The sequence below is a fragment of the Sceloporus occidentalis genome, unplaced genomic scaffold, assembly GCF_023333645.1.
Source record: "Sceloporus occidentalis isolate IW3139 unplaced genomic scaffold, rSceOcc1.0.p SCAF_351, whole genome shotgun sequence".
NCBI classification, from domain to species: Eukaryota; Metazoa; Chordata; class Lepidosauria; order Squamata; family Phrynosomatidae; genus Sceloporus; species Sceloporus occidentalis.
Window position 1 is genome coordinate 79,960 of NW_028317331.1, and position 23,849 is coordinate 103,808.

Consider the following 23,849-nt stretch of genomic DNA (forward strand, 5'->3'; position numbering starts at 1 on the left):
CCCTCTTGTGTTGTCTCTTGACCTGCCGACTGCTGGAGACGTTTTGGAGCATAAGTTTGCTTTTACTTAACGTGACTCTGGTGCAGAAAATATATTATGGATCAGTTTAGGAACATAAATTCTGTAGCAAAAGCTATATGTGACCTGGCAGGGCAGATGAGATATTCTGCAAATCAGACTGTCACAAGGTGGTGGAATTACTCTCCCAACCTCTTCCAGGGAGGGACAGTCCTTCGAGTGCCAGAAGGGTGACTGGATCTCCCTCTTCCAGCACTTGATGGGTTTGCTGTTTTACCTGAGCAGGAGAATCCTGTAAAAAAATTCCACGTGACTCCCGTAACGTCGATGTATGACAATGTTTACACATATATCTCTGAATGTTACCAATATGCTGTTTTATGTAGGAAGATGAAGTCGTGTAGGTGTAGTTCCCCTTGCGGTGGCGGGTTGTATGGACTTCTGTGTACTGCTTAAGAACTCCACTCTCCGTGGCTGGGATGTGGCAAGCACAAGAGATCACTATACATTGTAAAACTGTTCAGCACATTTCTCTGGTTTGCACGGAGGAGACTCTGTTACAGGCCTGGTGAGACTGCTCTATGAGAGTATGTGACAGCAGGGAAATTCCATATCTACCCACTAGATGGCAGCTCTCGCCTTGTATTATGGTATAGTCTGGGGTATCATTTGTCTCAGCCAGGCAAGAAGGTTAGGTTACAACACATGGCTCTGTGGTCCATCTCACTCCATTCCTTGGGTTTAACTTTTCATTCTGTGGCTTGGATTTAACAGGCACATACAGTATTTGCCCCTGGTGAGGGCTATAGTCTAATAGACATTTCATCATCGGAGAGGAGCTGAAGGCAGCGGGCCCTGGCCCAGCGCTCCCTTTTAATGTGTGAAGTCACAACACAATTTAGTGAATAGACCCCCTTGGCACAGACTGGGAGAAGGCTGGACGTGGCATCAGCGTCTGGCAGGCGTTATCTTGGCTGCTTAAACGTAGGTTTTATAGCAATGTTTAAAGCGTGTGCCCTGTCTGTTTCTGGTGCATCTTTCCCTCTCGCGTTCGCACACATTCTTCACTTGTTTCTAGACGCAGAGCTCTACTCGAGCTCCAGACTGCAGCTCTCCGGGGCATCCCCCAAATGAGAGTACCAGATGCTCCCCTTTAAATTGTGATTTGCGACCGCTGCACATATTTTCATCTCTGATGAGGAAGTCTTGGCCTCAAGGAAGCTTCCGGTGACCCTAATTTTGTGGTTCTGCACACAAAGACTGGGTTGTAAACTGGTGAGAAGCACTGGGGGTCACCTGATCTTACTGGGCCATTAAATGTAAATAAATCATATCAAAAGCGTGTCGCTGTATTCCGTGATTACCCTGATATGGCTGCTGTACACACCTGATGCGGCTCTCCCTGCTGGGGCAATTTGTAAAGACATACATGCATGTTTTATTAATTCCCATTCTGTGGTAGGAGCCGCATCTACCCGGATTTCCTTCAGCCTAATGATTCTACCCTTGCCGAGACTCTTTTACCCCATGTGCCTATCACGTAGCTGAGGATTCACACGTGGGTCGGGGTCAGTTCCTTGAGACGTTTGTGTTATCGCTGTAGTAACAGCCCTGCCTGCCAGGACAGCACTGATGTGAATCGTCTGTCACCGGCATGATGACAAGTTATTTTAAAGGCGATAAAAAAAAAAAAAAGGCTGCTGGGCGAAGATCACAGTTCTGCCGGGAAAAACATTATGGAGGCAGCCAGGGTCACAGGTCATCAACGTTGACCTATTTCCGTACTGTCAGTGCTGAGAAGCAGAGTGAGGCCCGCTGCTACGTGTGGCCGTTGGCTGGTTCATGGCATAACTGCCCTTGGGCTAACAGCCGTAGGGTGTCCTGGCAGAGTAACCCATGGGGCCCCGGGTGAACGTCTGCTTTACCCAAAACCTTCTCTTTTAGGGAGTGGCGGGGCAGATCCCTGCTCTGTCTATGCCAGTAAAGAGGTGCCAGGTACCCCAGTGAGGGGCACTTTGTTTCTGACACATATTACAGGTTGGTGCACACTCAGATACCCCCAGTATGTGTGAAATTACGCCACGTTATAAAGCAGAATGGGGCACATTCAGACACCCCGGTATGTGTAAAATTACCTCACGTTATAAAGCAGACGGGCACATCTGCGAAGTTTTACCGCCGGCCACACTCACCACAAGGCAGGTTCCCACGCAAGGTCATAACCCCGCCCACCAGCACGTGACCTACCTAGGACCCTCGCCGTGCCGACGATCCTCTCGGTACTCGTTTCCCGCCGAAAGCACCTGTATCGCCGGTACGGTCACAACTCACACTGACTGACACACAGCCTCACACTGACTGACACACAGCCTCACACTGACTGACACACAGCCTCACACTGACTGACACACAGCCTCACACTGACTGACACAGCCTCACACTGACAAAACTCACACTGACTGACACACCTCACACTGACTGACACACAGCCTCACACTGACAAAACTCACACTGACTGACACAACTCACACTGACTGACACACAGCCTCACACTGACAAAACTCACACTGACTGACACACAGCCTCACACTGACAAAACTCTCACTGACTGACACAACTCACACTGACACACAGCCTCACACTGACACACAGCCTCACACTGACAAAACTCACACTGACTGACACACAGCCTCACACTGACAAAACTCACACTGACTGACACAGCTCACACTGACTGACACACAGCCTCACACTGACAAAACTCTCACTGACTGACACAACTCACACTGACACACAGCCTCACACTGACAAAACTCACACTGACACACAGCCTCACACTGACAAAACTCACACTGACACACAGCCTCACACTGACAAAACTCACACTGACTGACACAACTCACACTGACTGACACACAGCCTCACACTGACAAAACTCTCACTGACTGACACAACTCACACTGACACACAGCCTCACACTGACAAAACTCACACTGACACACAGCCTCACACTGACAAAACTCACACTGACTGACACACAGCCTCACACTGACAAAACTCTCACTGACTGACACAACTCACACTGACACACAGCCTCACACTGACAAAACTCACACTGACTGACACACAGCCTCACACTGACAAAACTCACTGACTGACACAACTCACACTGACACACAGCCTCACACTGACAAAACTCACACTGACACACAGCCTCACACTGACAAAACTCACACTGACACAACTCACACTGACTGACACACAGCCTCACACTGACAAAACTCTCACTGACTGACACAACTCACACTGACACACAGCCTCACACTGACAAAACTCACACTGACACACAGCCTCACACTGACAAAACTCACACTGACTGACACACAGCCTCACACTGACAAAACTCTCACTGACTGACACAACTCACACTGACACACAGCCTCACACTGACAAAACTCACACTGACTGACACACAGCCTCACACTGACAAAACTCTCACTGACTGACACAACTCACACTGACACACAGCCTCACACTGACAAAACTCACACTGACACACAGCCTCACACTGACAAAACTCACACTGACTGACACAACTCACACTGACTGACACACAGCCTCACACTGACAAAACTCTCACTGACTGACACAACTCACACTGACACACAGCCTCACACTGACAAAACTCACACTGACACACAGCCTCACACTGACAAAACTCACACTGACTGACACAACTCACACTGACTGACACACAGCCTCACACTGACAAAACTCACACTGACTGACACACAGCCTCACACTGTTTACCAGAAACAGATTACTATGTAAGATAATTATTTGTAATGCGTCTCACAGAGGTGGCAATTGCCCCATTACACCCGCTGGGTGCGTTAAAAGGATGGATGCTGCTGATGTGCTACTGAAGCGTATGGTTACGGAGCAGGTACCTTGACCTGTTGTGTATTGAAGGGGGCATTCCAAGGTCCCCATTCCCTGTCTGTCCCGTCGGGTTGGATTCCAGGATAACTTACTGTTGCTAATTTTAGACTTTTCTTAAAAAAAAAGCGAAGTACCAGCTGCCCTGAAACTTAAACCCCTTTCCGAAGCAGAGACTCCAAGCCCAAAACACATGCTCTCTATCTGCCGCCGCGCTAAGAGACAGATGGGAGAAGCATTTCCGAGTAACAGCTCAGCTGCTGCACATCAAAACACTTTAATGTAACACATCTCGGCTACACAACAATATAGATATTATCCGTTAGAAAATAGACACATCAGGGCTTAGTCTGAGGGTCGGGGCCGGATAAAAATAATTTCAGTCGGAACAGGGGCCGGGTTCATTTTTCTGGAATGTACCCACAGAGACCGGCCCTGAGCACCTCAACCATGATTCACCAGCAGGAAAATGTTAACACACTCACTACTCAGCTCTCGTCTCCCGCTCAGCATCTCTGGAAAGAACTCACTACACCTTAATGTTGGTTGTGTAAAGCCGTGTTTTAGAGGGCACTGTGGGTTGTGTAAAGCCGTGTTGTAGAGGACACTGTGGGTTGTGTAAAGCTGTGTTGTAGAAGACATTGAAGGTTGTGTAAAGCCGTGTTGTAGAGGACACTGTGGGTTGCGTAAAGTTGTGTTGTAGAGGACACTGTAGTTATTTTAATACATATTTAAACTTTTATTTCTAGATCCCTCCAATACATCTCTGCTGCTTCATATTTAAAGGATGTGACCCCCCCCCTGAAGTAACATTATAAGTATTAACCTACTTGGTTTCATGGAGAGTAGACCCCGCCAAACAAAGCTCCTGTAAGGTAAGTACGTTTAGGTCTCAATGCCGCATAATAGCAGAACACGGATTGGGAAAAAAATTGACTTTTGAAATTGAAGAAAATTGATCTGTAAAAATTCCAACTTTAAAACCTGAAATGTGCATTTTCTGATGTAGACCCCATAATTTCCAGAAAACATGACATATCTCTCTTGGCTGTATGTGGGAAATGTCGTTGAATGCAAACAGGTTTTTTTCTATATTTGCCTATATTCTGTGGAAGAAAACGACCACAACGTCTCAGAGCACCTCTAGCGAGATATGCCGGATAACCTACTCCTTAATCTATATTTTCTTGGTGAGATTTTATGAGTATGTGACGGCTCTCAGAGCTCCGCACGCAAATACACTTAAAATCCAAGGTGCTGTCTACCAGTTTCATTATATATTATATGTGCTTTAGCTGGGGTCAAAAATATCACTTTTAGGAATCCTAAGCATGGCGCTCTAGGGCGATAAGGCTCAGAAACACCAATTTGCAGCAAACTGTGTTATTTATTTGCAAGTTTCCAAGTCAAACACCTCAAAACAAAATCATAAAAGAAAATCCTAGCTCCTAATTGGATCCTTTTCTGGCCATACTTTGCTGTTCCAGACCGTCCATCCTAAACACCCACTAACTGTATCTCCCTGCCAGACCCAACTAAGCCAGACTCTGGAAACCTCCCCAGACTTTGCTTGGCTCAGGGGTTGCCTTCATCATCTCTCCTTACCCTGGGAGCACAGGGGAACTTCTTAACCTCTCCCTGGTTGTCAGGTCCCAAGGGCTTCTAATGCCCAACACCTCTATTGGTGGCAGGGGGGGGGATAGGACATTGGCCCACCCTGCTCACCAATTGCTCCACCCTAGAGACCCATATACATAAAATGTATAGCACTTGTGATCAAATGCAAAAACAAATCATCTCCCTGGCATCTGTTTCACTATATGATATATGCAAAGTTTCTCTCTCTCTCTCTCGCACTCACAATCTGTGTGAATAATTCAGGCCTCCAAAGATCAAAGCTCCTTGTTGTATAGCTCAGGAAGTACACACCGACGTATATAGAAGAAAGGAAAAACATCTACCATGGGATGATATCTTTCTACACTTGTATATGCGTGATTTTCGGTTGCACTTAAATTCAGATGGATGTCTCGAGCATATCTGGGTCCCAGTTGTCCTGGATGGATTTTTCCTTTTGGGAGTGGTGCCTGGATGTTTTTTTCTTGTTTCTTTGGAATCATGTGCTGTATATCTTATTTTCAATAAAGTGCATGTGCTTATGTGAAAAGATGAAATTGATTCTTATTTATAAATGAGTGTAAAAAAATCAATCAAGTATATATAAATTTATGTAAGTAAATATATTAGTGCCATGATTAAATGAGTTAATAAATAGAAAATGTATTATGGGACACAGCCCTCAATATAAATTAGAAGTTTAAAAAGTTGGGTATGATATTTAAAATATAGAGTCCAGTTAGGTTAAAAACTTGAAGGAAATAAGTCCATGAAGAGTATCTGGAAATGTAGTATAGTAATCCTCTGCTTTTCCTTTCTTCTATATACGTCGGTGTGTACTTCCTGAGCTATACAACAAGGAGCTTTGAGCTTTGGAGGCCTGAATTATTCACACAGATTGTGAGTGTGATTATTGGATGTTTTTATTCTGATCCTTGGGTATTGAACCTGCTACACTATAATTTTGCATATATCATCTTTTTGCTTTTTTGAGATCGGTTGATATAAGCGCCCCTAGACAGAAGTCTTTTTCCAAATTGGTATTTCAACGCTTCGTGGAGAGTGTTTTATAGGGTTGCAGCTGTACACTCGGTCGGAAAAGGGAGAGTATTTATTCCTTTTATATTTTATTTCACTATTCTTTTATCCACTTTCACTGTGAATACTGGTGTACATTTTTCTTATATTCTATACATAAATCATAATGATAACAGATATCAACCAAATGGCCCTGGTCAAGAGTGAATGTTTGGCCTTGTTGACACATAAGGGGACACACACAGGTTAGAATGGAAATTAAAGGTTCATTTCCCACATCGGTGGCTTTTTAAATTGCAATTAGTGTCTGTATAAAGAGTCATTGAGATTGTTAGCTCTCACATGGATGCAGTGAGCAGGCGAGATACTGAGCCATGAAGAGCACAAAAGAACTGCCAGAAGACCCGTGTAACAAGGTAATGGAACGTTATAAAGATGGAAAAGGATATAAAAAGATATCCAAAGCCTTCGAAAATGCCAGTCAGTAATGTCCAATCACTTATTAAGAAGGGGAACATTTGGGGATCTCTTGATAGAGGTCAGGTAGACCAAGAAAGATTTCAGCCCCAACTGCCAGAAGAATTGTTTGGGATACAAAGAAAAACGCGCAGGTAACCTCCGTAGAAATGCCGGCTGCTCCGGAAAAAGACAATGTGGTTGTTTCAAGGAGCACAATACGACGACACTTGAACAAAAGTGAGTCGAGTTGCCAGAATGAAGCCTTTACAGATGGAGTCGAGTGAGCTTCTGGAATATTCTTTAGGAAACATTTCTTGACCTTCTTGGCAATAGTCATTTAGTTTCTTTTCATTATAAGTATTTATCAAGTTTAGGAAGGAGCTTTCATGTTCTGGGAAAAGGCAGGCATTCTTGAGAATAGACGCCTAACTAGTGTCAGGGAATGTAAGCATTGAGGGGACGAGAGAATAAAGAGAGTGCAGGGCTTCTCAGATGGTGATCCGAGTACTTCATGTAGAATATCCCACGACTCAAATGGTTATTTTAATACCTAGTTTGTTTTTGGAGTTAATGAGATTTGATTAAAAAAACCACACAAATTGCCCTTGAGCAATGATTTAGAGCTTATCTGTTTCAACTTAAAGTGACAATGTTTATTATGTGTCAAAAAGATAAGAACGATGCTTATTTCCCAGAGCTTGAGAAGATCCAATTCCTGCTAATCTTATATGGGACATAAAGAATAAAAATAACTTGGAATAGTCAAAGAAACACAAGGACAAGATGTAAAAGCTAGAAACATTTATTTATAGACGGGGAGGTTTGAATTGAGGGGATGGTAATTTACAGAAGAAAGAAGTTCACATTATGCAAATTTCACATTCTTCTGTTTGGAAAAAAAACTGTTCTTCATTCTTCGCTGTCAACTTTCTGTAGAGAAAACACACAACCAAATGTTTAGTTACTAACAAGTCACTTGATTTGAAAAGGTAACGTGTAGTCAGACAATGCTTTTATCTTACCTTGCCACCGATATCACGGCTCTTTGCTCTGAGTTTGTTCACTTGAGACTCTGCAATGTCGGCTCTCTCCTCGGCCTCCTCCAGCTCATGTTGGACCTTTCTGAAGCGAGTGAGGTGGACATTTGCCTGTTCCTCCTACACAATAAAAAAAAATAACCGAATCAGGAAATATACTGCTACCGCTTGGAATTCACTGATGTTCCCTGTAATTCAGAGAACAGATTACATTCTATCGGTCTTCTGACCGATCAAGACTCTTACCGATTCCTCGGCCTGTCTCTTGTAGGCTTTAACTTTCAACTGAAGTTTGTCCACCAGATCTTGCAGCCTCAGGACATTCTTCTTGTCTTCCTCGGTCTGAAATGAAAGAAGAGAAAATCAATGAACTTTATTGGGGCCTCCAATTTATAGTATTTTTTATAATCTCCTAGTTGTTTAGCTGTTCTCAAATAGTTTACTAAAGTCAAACAGATAATGAACACCAGATATTGGCAGCACCTCACCTGGTAAGACAGTTCCTTCACTCTCCTCTCATATTTGCGAACTCCCTTCACTGCCTCTGCGCTGCGCTTCTGTTCATTATCCAGTTCGTTTTCTAATTCGCGAACCTGTTGAGTCATGGATGGAATTAGGCCAAAAGTTTGAAGTTTTGTGACTGTAGCTAAATCATAGTCACTTTCTTCTGCTCACCCTGGCTTCCAGTTTCTGAAGCTGTTTCTTTCCACCTTTCAAAGCCAATTGTTCAGCTTCATCCAGACGATGCTGAAGGTCCTTCACAGTCTGTTCAAGGTTTTTCTTCATCCTCTCTAAGTGGGCGCTAGTGTCCTGCTCCTTCTTTAGTTCCTCTGCCATTAAAGCAGCCTTTCATAAGAGGGGAAAAAACACCATTAGGATTGTTTATTTAAGATGCATCGCTTCAAAACATTGATAAGAAAATACATACATCAGTGATGGCCTTCTTGGCTTTTTCTTCTGCATTTCTGGATTCCTGAACTGCCTCTTCAACTTCATTCTGGAGCTGGGCAGCATCACTTTCTAGCTTCTTCTTAGTGTTAATGAGACTTGTGTTCTGAAGTACAAATGTTGATTTCTTTTAACTTCATATTTTAACATCCAGTATATTGTGTTTATGGATTTTCTTACAAGACATTTGTACCTGTGAGTGCAGAAGCTGAACACGCTCACTTGCATCCAGAAGCTCTTGCTCTGCAACTTTTCGGGATCTTTCTGTCTGTTCCAGGACAGATCTGAGCTCTTCAATTTCAGCCTGTTGCAGGTTATTTCTTCGTTCCACCACAGCCAGCTGCTCTTTGAGATCTTCCTGGGCTCTAAGCGAATCATCCAGATGAAGCTGAGTATCCTGATAAACCAGTAAACATGTGGAATCATTGCAGTGTCTCAATCAGTTGAAAAGATACAGCCATTTTATCATCCACTTCAAAGTCAAAATGTGTAATTTACTTTCAAAACTAAAAATGTTGATTGGACTGATTGGTTAACCTGGTTTTATAATAGATTCTAAAGTTGCTTTACAAATTCTTCATTATGTCGCAGCTGTTGTATAGTTTGTAGACATATATACTTCACAAAGACTACTGTTACAACTGATGGAAAAACTAAACACATTCTATACAGTGAGTTTTTTCAATGTAAGAAATATAAAACCATCTGTGTGTTGACTGCCAAATTCCAAGTACCTTAAGCTGAGCCTGAACGTTTCTGAGCTGTTTCTGTGCCTCCACAGCCTGGCGGTTGGCGTGGCTTAGCTGGATTTCCAGTTCATTCAGGTCTCCTTCCATCTTCTTCTTCAGTCTCAGAGCATCATTTCTGCTTCTTATTTCAGAGTCCAATGTGCTCTGCATGGTATCAATGATTCTCTGGCTGTTCCTCTTCAACTGTTCAATTTCTTCATCCTTCTCAGCAATTTTCCTGTCCACCTCAGATTTCACCTGGTTGAGCTCAAGCTGAATGCGCAGGATCTTGGCTTCTTCGTGTTCCAGTGATCCCTATTTAAGAAAGAAATAAGTATGTATAATAGTCTTATCTGACTTCATGTTAGGGAGCTGTTCTGTGTGGTTTACTCTAGATGTACCTCAGCCTCTTCCAAAGCAGCTTGCAGGTCACTCTTTTCCTGTTCAACCACCTTCTTGGATTTCTCCAGTTCGTTGACCGCCTTTGCAGATTCACCAATTTGTTCGGTCAGGTCTGAGATCTCCTCTGAAAGTGAACAGTTATATGGATGATATTTATATCCACTTTAATTCAGAGAAAACCTAACACAGTGAACCATGACACTTCATCATGCACTTAATCTTACGTTGCAAGTTCTTGTTTTCCCGTTTTATGGTTTCCAATTGCTCTAAAGCCTCCTCATAAGCATTCTTCATCTTGAAGATCTCTGTGCTGAGAGAGCGGGAATCCTTCAGAGATGCCTCCAGCTCAGACTGGCTTTCTTCATATTTCTGTTTCCATTCTACAAGGACCTGTGGAGAAAAGAAAGTTGAAATATATGTTTATCAATTTATTTCTGAATAGTTATAATCAGAGATAAAGCAGGGGTAGGGATATCAGATTCAATACCTTATCGAAGTTCCTCTGTTTCTTATCAAGGGTGGCTGCTGCGCTGTTTGCTCTCTCAACGTCCACCATGAGATCCTCCACTTCAGCTTGTAGCCTCTGCTTGGTCTTTTCCAAAGAGCCGCATTTGGAGTTCACAGCCTCCACCTGCTCCTCAGCTTCCTGTAGACGCTGCGCCAGCTTCTTCCTAGAAAGTCATAGATGGAAAACCTTTAGGTTCAACAGCCCTCGCAGTATCAAACAGTGCTCGTGTATGGAGTAGAACATACTTGGCCTCTTCCAGCTCCTCAGTGCGCTGAATGGCATCTGTTTCATATTTGGTTCTCCATTGGGCAACTTCGCCGTTTGCCTTGGACAAAGCACGTTGAAGCTCAGCCTTTGCTTCTTGTTCCTCCTCATATTGCTCACGGAGCAAGTCACAGTCATGGCGGGAAGACTGCAGGGCGTGAGCCAGTGCGTTCTTGGCCTGTGAGTGTAGGAATGGTTTCAAACAATCTTAAAAGTTGTTGAAAAATTCACAACTTTTTAAAAAAAAAACTATTTGTATCAATGTTCTTTTTTTTCATATTTATGTACCACTGTTTGCTTATTGTTTCACATTACAGTTATACATGTATGGTTTATGTGTAATGATTTGTATATTTTGTGGTCTTACCTTTGTCTCTTCTTCCAGCTGCCTCTTTAGTTCTTCGGTCTGTTGAGTGAAACCCTGCTTTCCTCTGGTCAGCTGAGAGATCAGAGCTTCTTTTTCTTCCATCTGACGGGACATCTCTCCTATAAAAAAAGACAAATGTTGAAAAATCTACCATTTCTATAGTTGCCATATTCAGTGTTCATCCAGAATGGAATATGAATACACATAAATGTATTAATCAATACATTGAATTGATTGTCAGTCAGGGCTAGAGTTAGATTATCGTTGTCTGATGTGCTGTTTTCTACAGTATCTGTTATGCCATTTTGTCATATTGTTCGTATGTATTCAAATATATTTACCGTTCTCGGTCTGCAGTCGGGCTCTTTGAGCTGTGAGGTCATTGATAAGCCGTTGATGTTCATCTTCTTTTGCCTTTATTTCACTAAGTTGATCCTCCAGCACACGGCTCACTTTTTCAAGATTAGCCTTGAAGGATAAATGTGAGTGTTAAACTTGCACTGATTAGCTCACCGCAGTACTTATAGCACCACTGATTCCATTGGACTTATTGTACCTTTGATTTGGAAACACTCTCCAAGTTGCTGGCTAGGTCATCAATTTCCATCTTCAGCTCGCTTTTCTCTTTCTCCAGTTTCTGTTTAACTCTCTGAAGATTGTCAATCTGTTCTCCAAGCTCAGCGACGCTGTCGGCATGTTTCTTGCGGAGAGCGGCAGAGGTGGCTTCGTGCTGAAGAGTGGATTCCTCCAGGTCTCTCCTCAGTTTCTGGAACTCTGCTTCACGCTTTTTGTTCAGCTCAATCTGAGCGGAAGTTGCTCCTCCAGCTTCTTCCAGCCTTTCACTGATCTCCTCCAACTCCCTGGAGAGGTCGGCTCTTTGCTTCTCAACCCTTGCACGTGCAGCCCGATCAGCTTCTATCTCCTCTTCCAGCTCTTCAATGCGGGCCTAAAACATGCATTCATTATGGTTAATGTTATTTTACGAACGTTATTGGTTATGCCAGTGACAATCATCAAGTGATTTGGTACAAATGTGGCCGTACCTGCAGCTCCTTGATCTTTTTCTGCAGTTGAGATCCCAGGGATTGTTCATCTTCGACTTTGCTTTGCAGCTGGCTGAATTCAAAGTCTTTCCTGTGTGTGAAATGCAGCACTATGAGTAAACGGCTCGGTATACTCCGTTTCATGATCAAGACAATAAAAAATTCAGAAGACTAACTTTTTGAGTTTTTCCTCGGTTTGCTGTTTGTCGTTTTCGAGGTCCATGATTGTTTCCTGGGACAGTTTCAGGTCACCTTCAAGTTTCCTTTTGGCTCTCTCAAGGTCAAGGCGAAGTTTCTTTTCTTGTTCCAGCGACCCTTCCAGCTGTGTATTTAAGAAATCATTTGAAGTCCTTAACGTTTCTAGATATTAAAAGCGTGTTTAGGATACCTCAGGGGCACGTGTACTTACATCATCCACCTGCTGCTCCAGCTTAGTTTTAGCTTTTGTCAGGGTGTTGACTTTGTCTTCTTCAGCCTGAAGATCATCAAGCGTTTGTTGATGAGCCTCTTGAAGGGCCTTCTTCTCCTTAGAAAGCTTTGAGATGTTCTCATCGAGCCCTGCCATTTCTTCAGTAAGGTTTTTAACCTTAACAAATAAAGAGAAGAGAGTTTTTAAAATCCACGTGACTGAAAAGTTTGATAAAGTAATTTGTCAAGATGCTTATGTTTCCGCTTACCTTGTTTTCTGTGGCATGCTTCTCCTTTTCTACTTTGGCTAAGGTGAGTTCCAGATCATCAATATCTTTCTTCAGCTCAGAGCATTCGTCCTCCAGTTTCCTTTTCTTGGCTGTTAGCTCAGCGTTGCTTTCCTCCTCATCTTCAAGTCTTTCTGTGAGCTCTTTGATTTTAGCTTCAAGGTTAATTTTGTTTTTGATGAGACCTTCGCATCTCTCTTCCGCATCAGACAGATTTTCAGATTCCTAGGTAAATATGAAAAACATTTATCACTATCCTGCCCTTCTACGTGAGTTTCAGTACCGTCCTCCCATGTGAAAGTGCTTACCGTCTGAACCTGCAGCTGTAAATCATTCTTTTCCTTGAGAAGGGAGATCATTTTCTCTTCTAATTCCTTCCTTCGTGCTTCTGTCTTGGCCAGAGTTTCCTTTGTCTTCCCAAACTCTTCCTTCATGTTGGCCATTTCCTTCTCTGTCTCTGCGCTCTTTAGCAGGGGTTTAATCTTAAAATAAAGCTTCATCCATGGCCAGTGTTTGACATTCATGAATGACCGAACGTTGTACTGGATAACAAACAAAGCATCTCTGTTTGGGGAGTAAGTAGGCACATGATTAGAAGTGGTGTTTGAAGGTGAATATATGTTTATATAGAATGTAGTTTAATCATTACCTTCTTTCTACCATCTTCTTGAACTCGACTCTCATCAAGAAGCCTCTGCACAGAGCCTGTGTACGAGTTATTAGTTGTGCCAACTTATCATCTCTCATTTCTTCCAGGACACCCAAAAGACCAGCTTTGAAGAACACCTGTAATTAAGGGAATCTAGTAAGCAGTTCTTCAGGGATATAGTTATTGATTCAAATCTAGTCTTATATTGAAGTGTTTGTTTTTTTACCTTAGTATGACCAAATTTATACTGAGTGTGATCAACATCGATAGAAGACAGCAGTTTCTCTGAAGCCTTCTTGCTGTCAATAAACTGTCCATCTGGAATGGCACTGGCATTTAGCACTTTGTACCTTCACCAATAAAAAAGAAATAATCAGCTTATATAGGAGTTTTTTTTAAAAGGTCATTGTGTGTTTTCTGAAGGTAGTAAAAGTAACCCATATTTTAATATTTCAGGTTTTATTAAAAAGTTTTATGATCTTTGCTGTGATAGAATAAGAATTTACTGATGAGACATGTACATGATACTCTGCTTTCCCTCCTCTTCCTATAAACATCCTGCTTGAACAGCTGAAGGCAGGATAAGTGAAAGTGAAAGGTTTTAGGCTGTTTACCGTTGTTTGAAGTCACCATAGAGGATCCTGCTTGGGAAACCCTTTCTGCAGATCCTAATACCTTCCAGCACACCATTACACCGCAGCTGGTGGATAATCAGATGGTTCTCCATGATTCCTGTGTGTAAAGATACATATAGTGATTTAAGCGCAAAGTATAGAGGCCATTTCTTCGTCCATTTGCAGTTTGAATTAGACATGATACCTGGAGTTTTGGTCTCATTGGGAATCAGACAACGCACAAAGTGAGGGTGGGTGCTTCTCAGGTTGGTCATAAGTTTGTTCAAGTTTTCCTAGGAGACAAATATATTAAAGGGGTTTTGCCTTAATAATTAAATTAATGTATCTGTGTCTAGATGGAAAGAGACAGAAATTTTGTATTTGAACTTACTCTGAACAGAGCAGACACAGTCTGGAAGGATGACCCCTTCTTCTTCTTTCCGCCTCCCTTTCCGCCAGTCTCAGCTGTAATGTCAAATGACATGTCTTAAAAAGCAAATTTCTGAAAGGTTAAAAAAGGTTGAAAAAAATGGCTAATTGATAATTACCATCTGTGGCAGAGTAGCTGCAGTAGAGGAAGGACAGGAGTTTCACAGAAGACTTCTGGTAGAGGCCGACTACAGTCTCGTTCAGTGGGTCCTTGTTCTTGTCGAGCCAGCCAGCGATGTTGTAATCCACGGTACCGGCATAGTGTACCAGGGAGAAATGAGCCTCGGCCTTGCCTTTACCAGGTTTGGGCTTCTCAAAGTTCTTGCACTTGCCCAGATGTTGGTCATACAGCTTGTTCTTGAAGGAGACATCAGTAGCCTTGGGGAACATGCACTCCTCTTCAAGGATTGAGAAGATACCCATTGGCTGATAAGAAGAAGACAAACTCACTGAGTTCCAGTACAGTGTTATTCCGTGTGTTGGTGCTCGGAAGCCGTCGCTCAATCATCTACCTACCTTTTCAATTAGCTCGATACAGGCAGCCAGATCCATACCAAAGTCAATAAACTCCCATTCAATGCCCTCCTTTTTGTATTCCTCCTGTTCCAGGACGAACATGTGGTGATTGAAGAATTGCTGCAACTTTTCATTGGTGAAATTGATGCAAAGCTGTTCCAAGCTGTTAAGCTGAAGAAAAAGAACAAATGATTGTGTGATCTGGATACACACATTATCTTACAACAACGCTGCAAATAAAAGGGATGCTTACATCAAAGATTTCAAAGCCAGCAATATCCAGCACACCAATGAAATATTGCCTTGGGAGTTTGGTGTCCAGCTGTTGATTGATACGAGCGACCATCCAGAAGAACAGCTTTTCATAAACGGACTTGCTCAGGGCACCAATGGCATTATAGACCTGGGGAGAAATACCGCATGTTAACCTATCTGCATATGAAACTGTCCCTGCCCTTATATCCATACATCACATGTATTACCTGTTGGACTGTCTGTCCTTTGGTAACGTATTCATTTCCGACCTTTACTCTTGGGTAGCACAGAGCCTTCAGCAGATCAGCAGAGTTCAGACCCATCAAGTAGCCAATTTTATCAGCAACTACAGAGAGAAAGCACACGAACAATATAAACAATATCATTTATCACACTGGGACCCAGAGACAGCGCGTCCTGCTAACGACAGATTGCAGGAACATCATTGTGAAATGAGAAAAAATGCAGTAACATTCACTTAAAGAAGCCCTAGAACCATTTAACATCCCAGTTCTATATAAAACTTTGATGGTTTTAAAGCATTAGAAGAACTCTTGTGAAACAGAAAGGTGATAGGTATACCTTCAGTGCCGTCAGGCTCGGCCTGCTCCTCTCTTTGCTTTTGCTTAAATCTCATGTTTCCGTGGTGCATGACAGCTCCGGTCATCTTATAGATTCCCATCTTCTCTTCTTGTGAAAAGCCCAGAATATCGATGGCATTCTATGGAGACAAAGATGTGACAATCTGTACAAGTGCTGATTAATGTTCCCTAAATGTGTGTTCTGAATACATACATCAGTGGCCATCAACTCCTCTTGGTCATCGATACTCTTTACAGCAACCTCACCCTGACTGATGAAGGAGAAGTCGTATGGATTGGTGGTGAGGAGAAGCATTTCTAGATGTGAAAATATAAGGCAATCAATATGGTGTGTCTTAGTGTCATGATACAGTAGTTACAGTCATATGTATTCACCATATAGGTTCGTCAACTAAACCCAGCCTTGATAACAATGGCTTTAGATTTTAAACTAATGGTTGGCAAAAAAGAACCTAAACTTACCAATAAGCTCGGGTTTCTTATTTGTTATGATTTGGTAGAAGATGTGGTAACTCCTTTCAGCTGACAGCTGGAATGTTACTCTGGATTTTTCCAGAAGGTCTAGAATCATAGTGAAATATGTATGAACAGGAATAACTCATAAAACAATGAAAGAAAAGTAGTATATTCTTCAAATAAATCTAAATCTTACAAGTTTCAATATCCGCAGAAGACAGTTTTCCTGTTGTTCCAAAATGAATTCTGATGAATTTACCCTAAAGACAGAAAAAGCCTTTTAATGGGTTTTATCGCTAAGCTTCCACAGAGGAAACATTGTTTTCTATTTGTGTAACTTACAAAGCGAGATGAGTTGTCATTTCTCACTGTCTTGGCGTTACCAAAGGCTTCTAAGAGAGGGTTGGCCTGGATGATTTGATCTTCCAGAGTTCCCTGTAACAAATGAACACATCCAATTATTGATAATAATGGTGTCACTAAGTGGCCTTAGAATAGACATGGAACAAGGATGTAGTACTATGTAGGACATAGTGGAGCATGTAGACCAGTGGTGGAGGCAAATGGCCTATCATTGTGTATCGTCCAGATCTTTGTATTGTGTGGCCGTGTATCTTGCCTCCTCCAGACCAGTGGTGACCGTCTGTGGCCTAGCTGGGAACGTCAGATGCCGGCCATTTTCTAGGTATACCGTACCTGCAGTTTGTTGCCAGATTCCTTCTTCTTTCCGGGGTCTCCAGCAGCTGCAATTGTTGCAAAGTATTGGATGACACGCTTGGTGTTCACAGTCTTTCCAGCACCGGATTCTCCACTAATGGAATTGCAAATAATAAAGGATTATTAATCTTTCAACCGGCAATCACAGCAGAATATTAATGTGTTGAAACTTTACTTACGTGATCAAAATAGACTGGTTCTCACGATCTGCGGGAAAGAAGCAAGCGGTTAGAAAAGGTTTATTTCTGCATTGGGGAGCACTGATAAGGCTGCGAAAGCTGACTTACCTGTCAGCATGAACTGATAGGCGTTATCAGAGATGGAGAAAATGTGTGGTGGGGCTTCCTGACGCTTCTTTCCTCTGTAACCAGCTACCACTTCGGGGTTGTACACGGGCAGCCACTTGTAGGGGTTCACGGTGACACAGAAGAGCCCAGAGTAGGTCTGGAAATATCAGCAATAAAGGTAGATATGAGTTGCTGTCATATTTTGTCCCTGTTGTTACAAACAGTGCACAAAATTAAAATGAAAAGTCGCCCAGCTGTCTACTTCGTGAGCTGTGGTTTCTTACGTAAATCATCCAGGCTGCGTAACGTTCTTTGAGGTTATACAGCACGGACGCCTCATTGAGATGGGTCAGCATGGCCATGTCTTCAATTTTATCGAACTTCGGCGGGTTTTGGGGGTAGACTTGGCTTTCTTTAACAGTTAAAGTCTGCAAGAAACAATAGATTTATTTAAACTGAGTCTAATTGACAATTGGTTTTTGTCATACTAAATGTTCCCTTTTGCACTTACCCTTCCATCATCAGTCTTCACGGTAACTTTGCCACCTTCTCGTTCTGTTATAAGACCCTTCACATACAGCACTTTGTCGTCATCAACAAAGCAGCTATTTTTTGCGTCGAAAGGTTTGTTTTGAGCTTCCAACCTTTCCTTCTCAGTTTTACGGAGAAAAGGCGCAGCCTCCCCGAACACCGACATTTCCGCGTCGGACGACATGGTTGACAGAGCCTGTAGAAAAGCAAAGCTTGTTATTTTTCTATGTTGATGTTATACTTTTACATATGATTTATCAGACTCTCTCTACATATAAATCATAGAACATATTATCTCTATTATCTTGACCAAAAAGGGCAGTCAATGCTTTACACCTTTTTGCTTTTAAGTGTTATTACTTTTTCGATTATTCCACAACGAGCAAATAGTGCAGCTTTGTTTTTGTGGGAAGGCTAAATTTCCTATTTAGTAATATTTCCATAGGTTTAATTACTAAACCTCTTGGGAAGTTAAAATCATTTGGAATTCCTTTTTAAGCCTACGGAAGTCTCCTGAATTTGGTAGATTTATTTTAGAGCTCTGCACTTCTACAGCTACAAACTATGGCCCTAATGTAACATTATGTGGACTTGGCTACGCCGAGCTTTGAAGGCTAGGGGCAAAAATGATTCCATTGGGTTTCATCTAATGAACGTTGCCCTGTGAGGATGAAATAGCACCAAGGCCATTAAGCTCAGTAACTAAATGTAGCCACCGATGAGTCTAAACCCAAGAGTCTCCCAGCCCCACAAAGATGTTTATCCGCAGCGCTTCATTTCCAAGGAGTCTGCTCTAGTGATCCGCATCACTGGGACCTTTATCTGTGAAATTAGCTTGGATGATATGCTTGAGACCCATAGTCGCCCCTGCATGGGACCCACGGCCCTGTTAGTAGTTTCTAGGTGATTCTTGGAACTTTCATATACCCTTAAACAGCCAAAATGTATGGTCTTTTAAAACTTACCTTCTGTTGGTGTTATGGATGAAAATATTGTCTGCCCCCCCTTCCTGTGGAAAAAGAACAAGATGGTTATTGATAATAGTTTTCAGTTATATTTGCCACATCCCCGCATTGGATGCATGCACTAGATCTCCCTCCGCAGAGTCATTGCTGGTGCTCACACTCACTTTCTGTGCCGTTGCTGCTGATGAGCTCTCGGGACGGTTTATATAGGAACCAGGCTGCTAACTCAGCATCTCCACTTAAGGAATGATCTCGGCCGCTGCCTTAACTGTCTGTAGAAGCCCTACCCTTTCAGTAAAAATAACTGAACAATTCATCCAACTGCCCTTGTGTCTCGGCTTTTGGTCAGTGACAGGTTTAGTCGAACTAAATGTCAGAATAACTTGCACAAGTGTGGAGTGCTTTGCACATTCATGGTGTATGGGAATCCTCTAAGAAACACCATATTCCACTGATTGTGTATTAACAAAACTTGGATGACTTTACATCCTCTTTTATATGTGGATATCTGTTACAAATGTTTATTATCAGACTAGAGATTGTAATTTGCCCGTTTTAGGGTTAATACTGGGAGAATATCCCCCCCCCCCTCGTGCCTGTTTTAGGGTTCATTCTATGAGAATATTCTTCCCTGTGCCTATTTTAGGGTAAATACTGGGAGAATATTCCTGTGTGCCCATTTAAGGGTTAATAAGTAGGAGTATATTCCCCCTGTGCCTATTTTAGGTTTTTTACTATAATAATGTCCCTTCTTGTGCTCATTTAATTATTAATCTGGGAATATCGTGCTTTGCATCCCCCCTTCCCCTTAAAGAATGGCATTAATCAGAGGGATCGCAGGGTTCCAGCTGTGAGGAAAGTCTGGTTGTATATGTGCGATAAACGTCCCTCCTATAGGAGAACGAAAACCAATGGCTTATACACCGCCGAGCCAGCGAATACTCTATATATATATATATATATATATATATATATATATATATATATATATATATACAGTAACACAAATTACATGTGGAAAAAAGTCCAAAAAACAATATTTCTATAACACAGAGCAGTGCGTTAAATTGTTACTATAATTTATTGTTGTATATAGAGCTATGATAAGTAGTGATCCAGTACAGAAGCAGTGTAAGTGTTATCATATATACGTTGTTGTGTAATTTCCATGACTGCATAATATTGGCAGCCGGTATCTGCCACGATGTCTTTAATCAGCAAGTAAAATTCAGAGAATCATCCGCCATGGCTACCACCTTACCAACAAATGAACTTTTACCGGTGGCGAGTGTAATCATCGCGCATGACTCTTTAAAAAGAGCACGGAAACTCTAAAGAAGCATTTTTCTTCATGGCACCAAAATCACCGCTTGGTGTCCTTTTTGGGTCACATGACTGATTTGAATTAAGAGACCCCCATGAATATTTAAGCGCTTGACGTGATTAAAAGACAGGATTGCGTGCGGGTTTTTCCGTAGGGATAATGTTCCTAAAGATTTCTTGTGTCAAAATATTAAATGCAGCCAGGAATGTATTATGCGGACGTCGTGTTTTCCTGAGAATAACAGGAAGACTTTTGCAGTAATAATTATTATCATCTGTGGGGATTATTTGGTAAAATCAACGTCTCATCTTTTGCTAGCATTTGGGGTTCCAGTAATGTCCATGAACCGAGCAGAGGTTATAAAGTTACTCTGCGTGAAAAACACTTAAAGTCCATCAAGTTCCATCCTTCCAAACACTTGTATCTGTCGCTGTTTGGGAGGAAATATTGTCCGGTGACGAAGTAGCATTAAGAAGTCTTGTTGTGGTCGCCAGATGCAGAATAAATCCACAACTAATGAGAGAACAGCGTGTGCTGATTCACAAACCATATGGTAATGGACTGGCCATCTGGCCAATTTCTCACTGGATACTCGGCACCTACGTACCCGTCGCACACCGACACCAGTGGGTACGGTCACTGACGGCCTCACTCCGGCCGAGTAACAGTTTCCTAACTTACACATATTTAGAGACAGCACTTCGGAGCGCTTTGAGTTTACGTCCAGATCATGGTAAAGCCATAAGTTACTTTTAGCAAATCACGGGTTCTGAACTGGAAATGTCAAATTGCGCAAAGGAGGACTTGTGTTTATGGGGACGCTTTTGGGAAATGTAATGGAGCAAGTTAAAGATCCATACAGACTGGATGAGAGGGGAAGACGCACATACGACATGCTTGATAAACATACAATGAATGTCATTTATTAAACATATTGTTCAATATTTTGACAGACTGATTAAAAATGTGAATATATGTCATCCCCACATAAGTGTGTACTATCTTTCAAGAGTGCAAGGTTATTATATATATATAGATAGATAGATAGATAGATAGATAGATTATTATATGTGAAATATATGCTTTTATCTGTTGGGCTGTGAGAGCCTTGCAGTTGGTGACAGCTGTGAGACGTGGCTTCTGATAGACGTGGCTGCTGTAACAGTAGATCTTGACGATGTCTTGTGTGTGGTGCTGACAGCCGCGGGTGAAAAATTATCTTCTTCCTAGATAGCCAAGAAGGTGGCAGGAAACTGAGCTGCAAGTTTACAAGTGATTAGAATAAAGCTTGTAATTACTTTCTCTGTCCTTCCACCCCGCAGCATAGGTAGCAGCATTCAGCTACTAATTACACCCGCTTAAAATAAAGATACAGGGAAGAAGTTTCTCAATTGAGTTTGCATTTTATTTAATAAAGGAACAGAAGAGAAAGGATGGCAGAGAGTAGGGAAGAAGTCTGCATTCTGCTCGTGTCTTCCCAGCGTCCGTAGTCTGGATTCATTCGCTTTCTCCCTTTGCAAACAAAGCATCACAATTACATCAGTGCCATCCCACGTCACCTTTCGATGTTATTTTAATAATTAGTAGAAACACGGTACCCAATGAAAGTAGAAAATGAGAATTGTATCCCAGTGTTAGGGGTTAGTTGGGGAAGCTGACAGAAATCACCCTTCCCTGGGGATTGCTCTTCCTTTAATGCTCTGCCCCAGAATTTGTCTTTATGTATAGTTACAGCCTTTTCTTTAGATAAAGAAGTATTTAGGAAATATTATTCTGACAGAATGTTGTAAAAAATGTAAATCATTAAACTTAACAAAGTGTGTCATTTACAATGAAAGTAGATACCTTGCCACCGAAATCTCAAATCAGAGGTGGCTTCGTGCTGAAGAGTGGATTCTTCCAGGTCTCTCCTCGGTTTCTGGAACTCTGCTTCACGCTTTTTGTTTAGCTCAATCTGAGCGGAAGTTGCTCCTCCAGCTTCTTCCAGACCCTACCTGCAGCTCCTTGATCTTTTTCTGCAGTTGAGATCCCAGGGATTGTTCATCTTCGACTTTGCTTTGCAGCTGGCTGAATTCAAAGTCTTTCCTGTGTGTGAAATGCAGCACTATGAGTAAACGGCTCGGTATACTCCGTTTCATGATCAAGACAATAAAAAATTCAGAAGACTAACTTTTTGAGTTTTTCCTCGGTTTGCTGTTTGTCGTTTTCGAGGTCCATGATTGTTTCCTGGGACAGTTTCAGGTCACCTTCAAGTTTCCTTTTGGCTCTCTCAAGGTCAAGGCGAAGTTTCTTTTCTTGTTCCAGCGACCCTTCCAGCTGTGTATTTAAGAAATCATTTGAAGTCCTTAACGTTTCTAGATATTAAAAGCGTGTTTAGGATACCTCAGGGGCACGTGTACTTACATCATCCACCTGCTGCTCCAGCCTAATTTTAGCTTTTGTCAGGGTGTTGACTTTGTCTTCTTCAGCCTGAAGATCATCAAGCGTTTGTTGATGAGCGTCTTGAAGGGCCTTCTTCTCCTTAGAAAGCTTTGAGATGTTCTCATCGAGCCCTGCCATTTCTTCAGTAAGGTTTTTAACCTTAACAAATAAAGAGAAGAGAGTTTTTAAAATCCCTGCGAGGAGCGCACACTCTTCTGCAGGTTGAGACACGGGTGGCTCTTTACAGGCCAAGAGTGACCAAAGGAGCAGAAGTAAAGCCCTAGTTCAGCATCTGGACTGACTACAGGGAACATTCCTTGGCTGACGATTCCCTTTAGTCTCAGACCTGCTGTGACAGATTAAAGTTGTGAGAGATGTACCTGTGTAGTAGACGGTTCTGGTGGAAGGTATGGCAGAGCCATGCGGAAAAGGATGGTGTTCGCAGTGAGGACCTGGGGATGCCATTATTATTTGGTACATTACTAAGTGTTGTTATTGGGGTGTTTCCTAACTGCCCTCACCTTTCACTGCTCTAGGTAATTGATGACGAATGTCTTGCTGTTGATAACTGAAGCTATGGATTCCAATAATTTCCCCCAGGGTGGAGGATATTGTTAGTAAAAGTATTAATAAACTACTAATTTACTGACAGAAGTATATAGTTTGTAGGGGCTTCTGATTAGAGATCTGTTGTCACTCCATGGGCAATCACGTAGGAGGACACCAACTTAGCGTCAGTCACAAGCCTAACGATGCTTCTAGCGGGACCAGAAACACAGCCATACTTTCCATTGTGGATTATTTAATGGATTGAAGCAGAGCGATGGGATTTCTTTATCATTATTCATTTACTATTCTCACATTAGTAGGAATGCTTGGGCTAACATGCACAAGAAGACTTACCTCTCTGGCACTAATGCTTCGGAAAAGGTTCCAAGCAGAGCTAAAAACAAAAGAGAAAAGGTTTGTAATAAATCCTAGACCACAGAGCTAGCAGTCAGACAATACCAGGGATATCTG

At 42.2% G+C, this 23,849-nt stretch overlaps 1 protein-coding gene across 1 annotated transcript; it reads right to left on the reverse strand.

Moving 5' to 3' along the window:
* Positions 1 to 7,980: 7,980 nt before the first annotated feature.
* Positions 7,981 to 18,288, reverse strand: LOC149274026 (myosin-4-like). Its single transcript, XM_089505886.1, has 39 exons — positions 18,100 to 18,288; positions 17,873 to 18,016; positions 17,589 to 17,745; positions 17,481 to 17,508; positions 17,281 to 17,395; positions 16,927 to 17,019; positions 16,781 to 16,844; positions 16,591 to 16,689; positions 16,322 to 16,425; positions 16,109 to 16,247; positions 15,754 to 15,872; positions 15,525 to 15,674; positions 15,272 to 15,442; positions 14,875 to 15,181; positions 14,718 to 14,791; positions 14,532 to 14,619; positions 14,327 to 14,444; positions 13,939 to 14,062; positions 13,713 to 13,849; positions 13,372 to 13,627; positions 13,046 to 13,288; positions 12,778 to 12,954; positions 12,545 to 12,690; positions 12,369 to 12,459; positions 11,882 to 12,271; positions 11,667 to 11,793; positions 11,326 to 11,444; positions 10,940 to 11,136; positions 10,674 to 10,857; positions 10,411 to 10,576; positions 10,186 to 10,310; positions 9,791 to 10,099; positions 9,250 to 9,453; positions 9,037 to 9,162; positions 8,784 to 8,954; positions 8,597 to 8,701; positions 8,355 to 8,450; positions 8,094 to 8,228; positions 7,981 to 8,001 (listed from the first exon to the last, which is right to left on the reverse strand). The coding sequence occupies exons 1-39, from the start codon at positions 18,283 to 18,285 to the stop codon at positions 7,981 to 7,983; spliced, it is 5,805 nt and encodes a 1,934-aa protein (XP_089362012.1). The 5' UTR covers positions 18,286 to 18,288.
* Positions 18,289 to 23,849: the final 5,561 nt, after the last annotated feature.

What these genes read in the sequence shown, in the direction of transcription:
- LOC149274026 (XM_089505886.1), bottom strand. Translation starts at nt 18,285, where the DNA reads ATGTCGGTGTTCGGGGAGGCTGCGCCTTTTCTCCGTAAAACTGAGAAG. An exon ending in AGCTGGAAGAAGAGACAAAG is followed by an intron (nt 11,137 to 11,325) that starts GTAAGACCACAA and finishes CTACACTCACAG; the next exon opens with GCCAAGAACGCACTGGCTCA. An exon ending in GAGGAGCTGGAAGAGGCCAA is followed by an intron (nt 10,858 to 10,939) that starts GTATGTTCTACT and finishes ATGACTTTCTAG; the next exon opens with GAAGAAGCTGGCGCAGCGTC.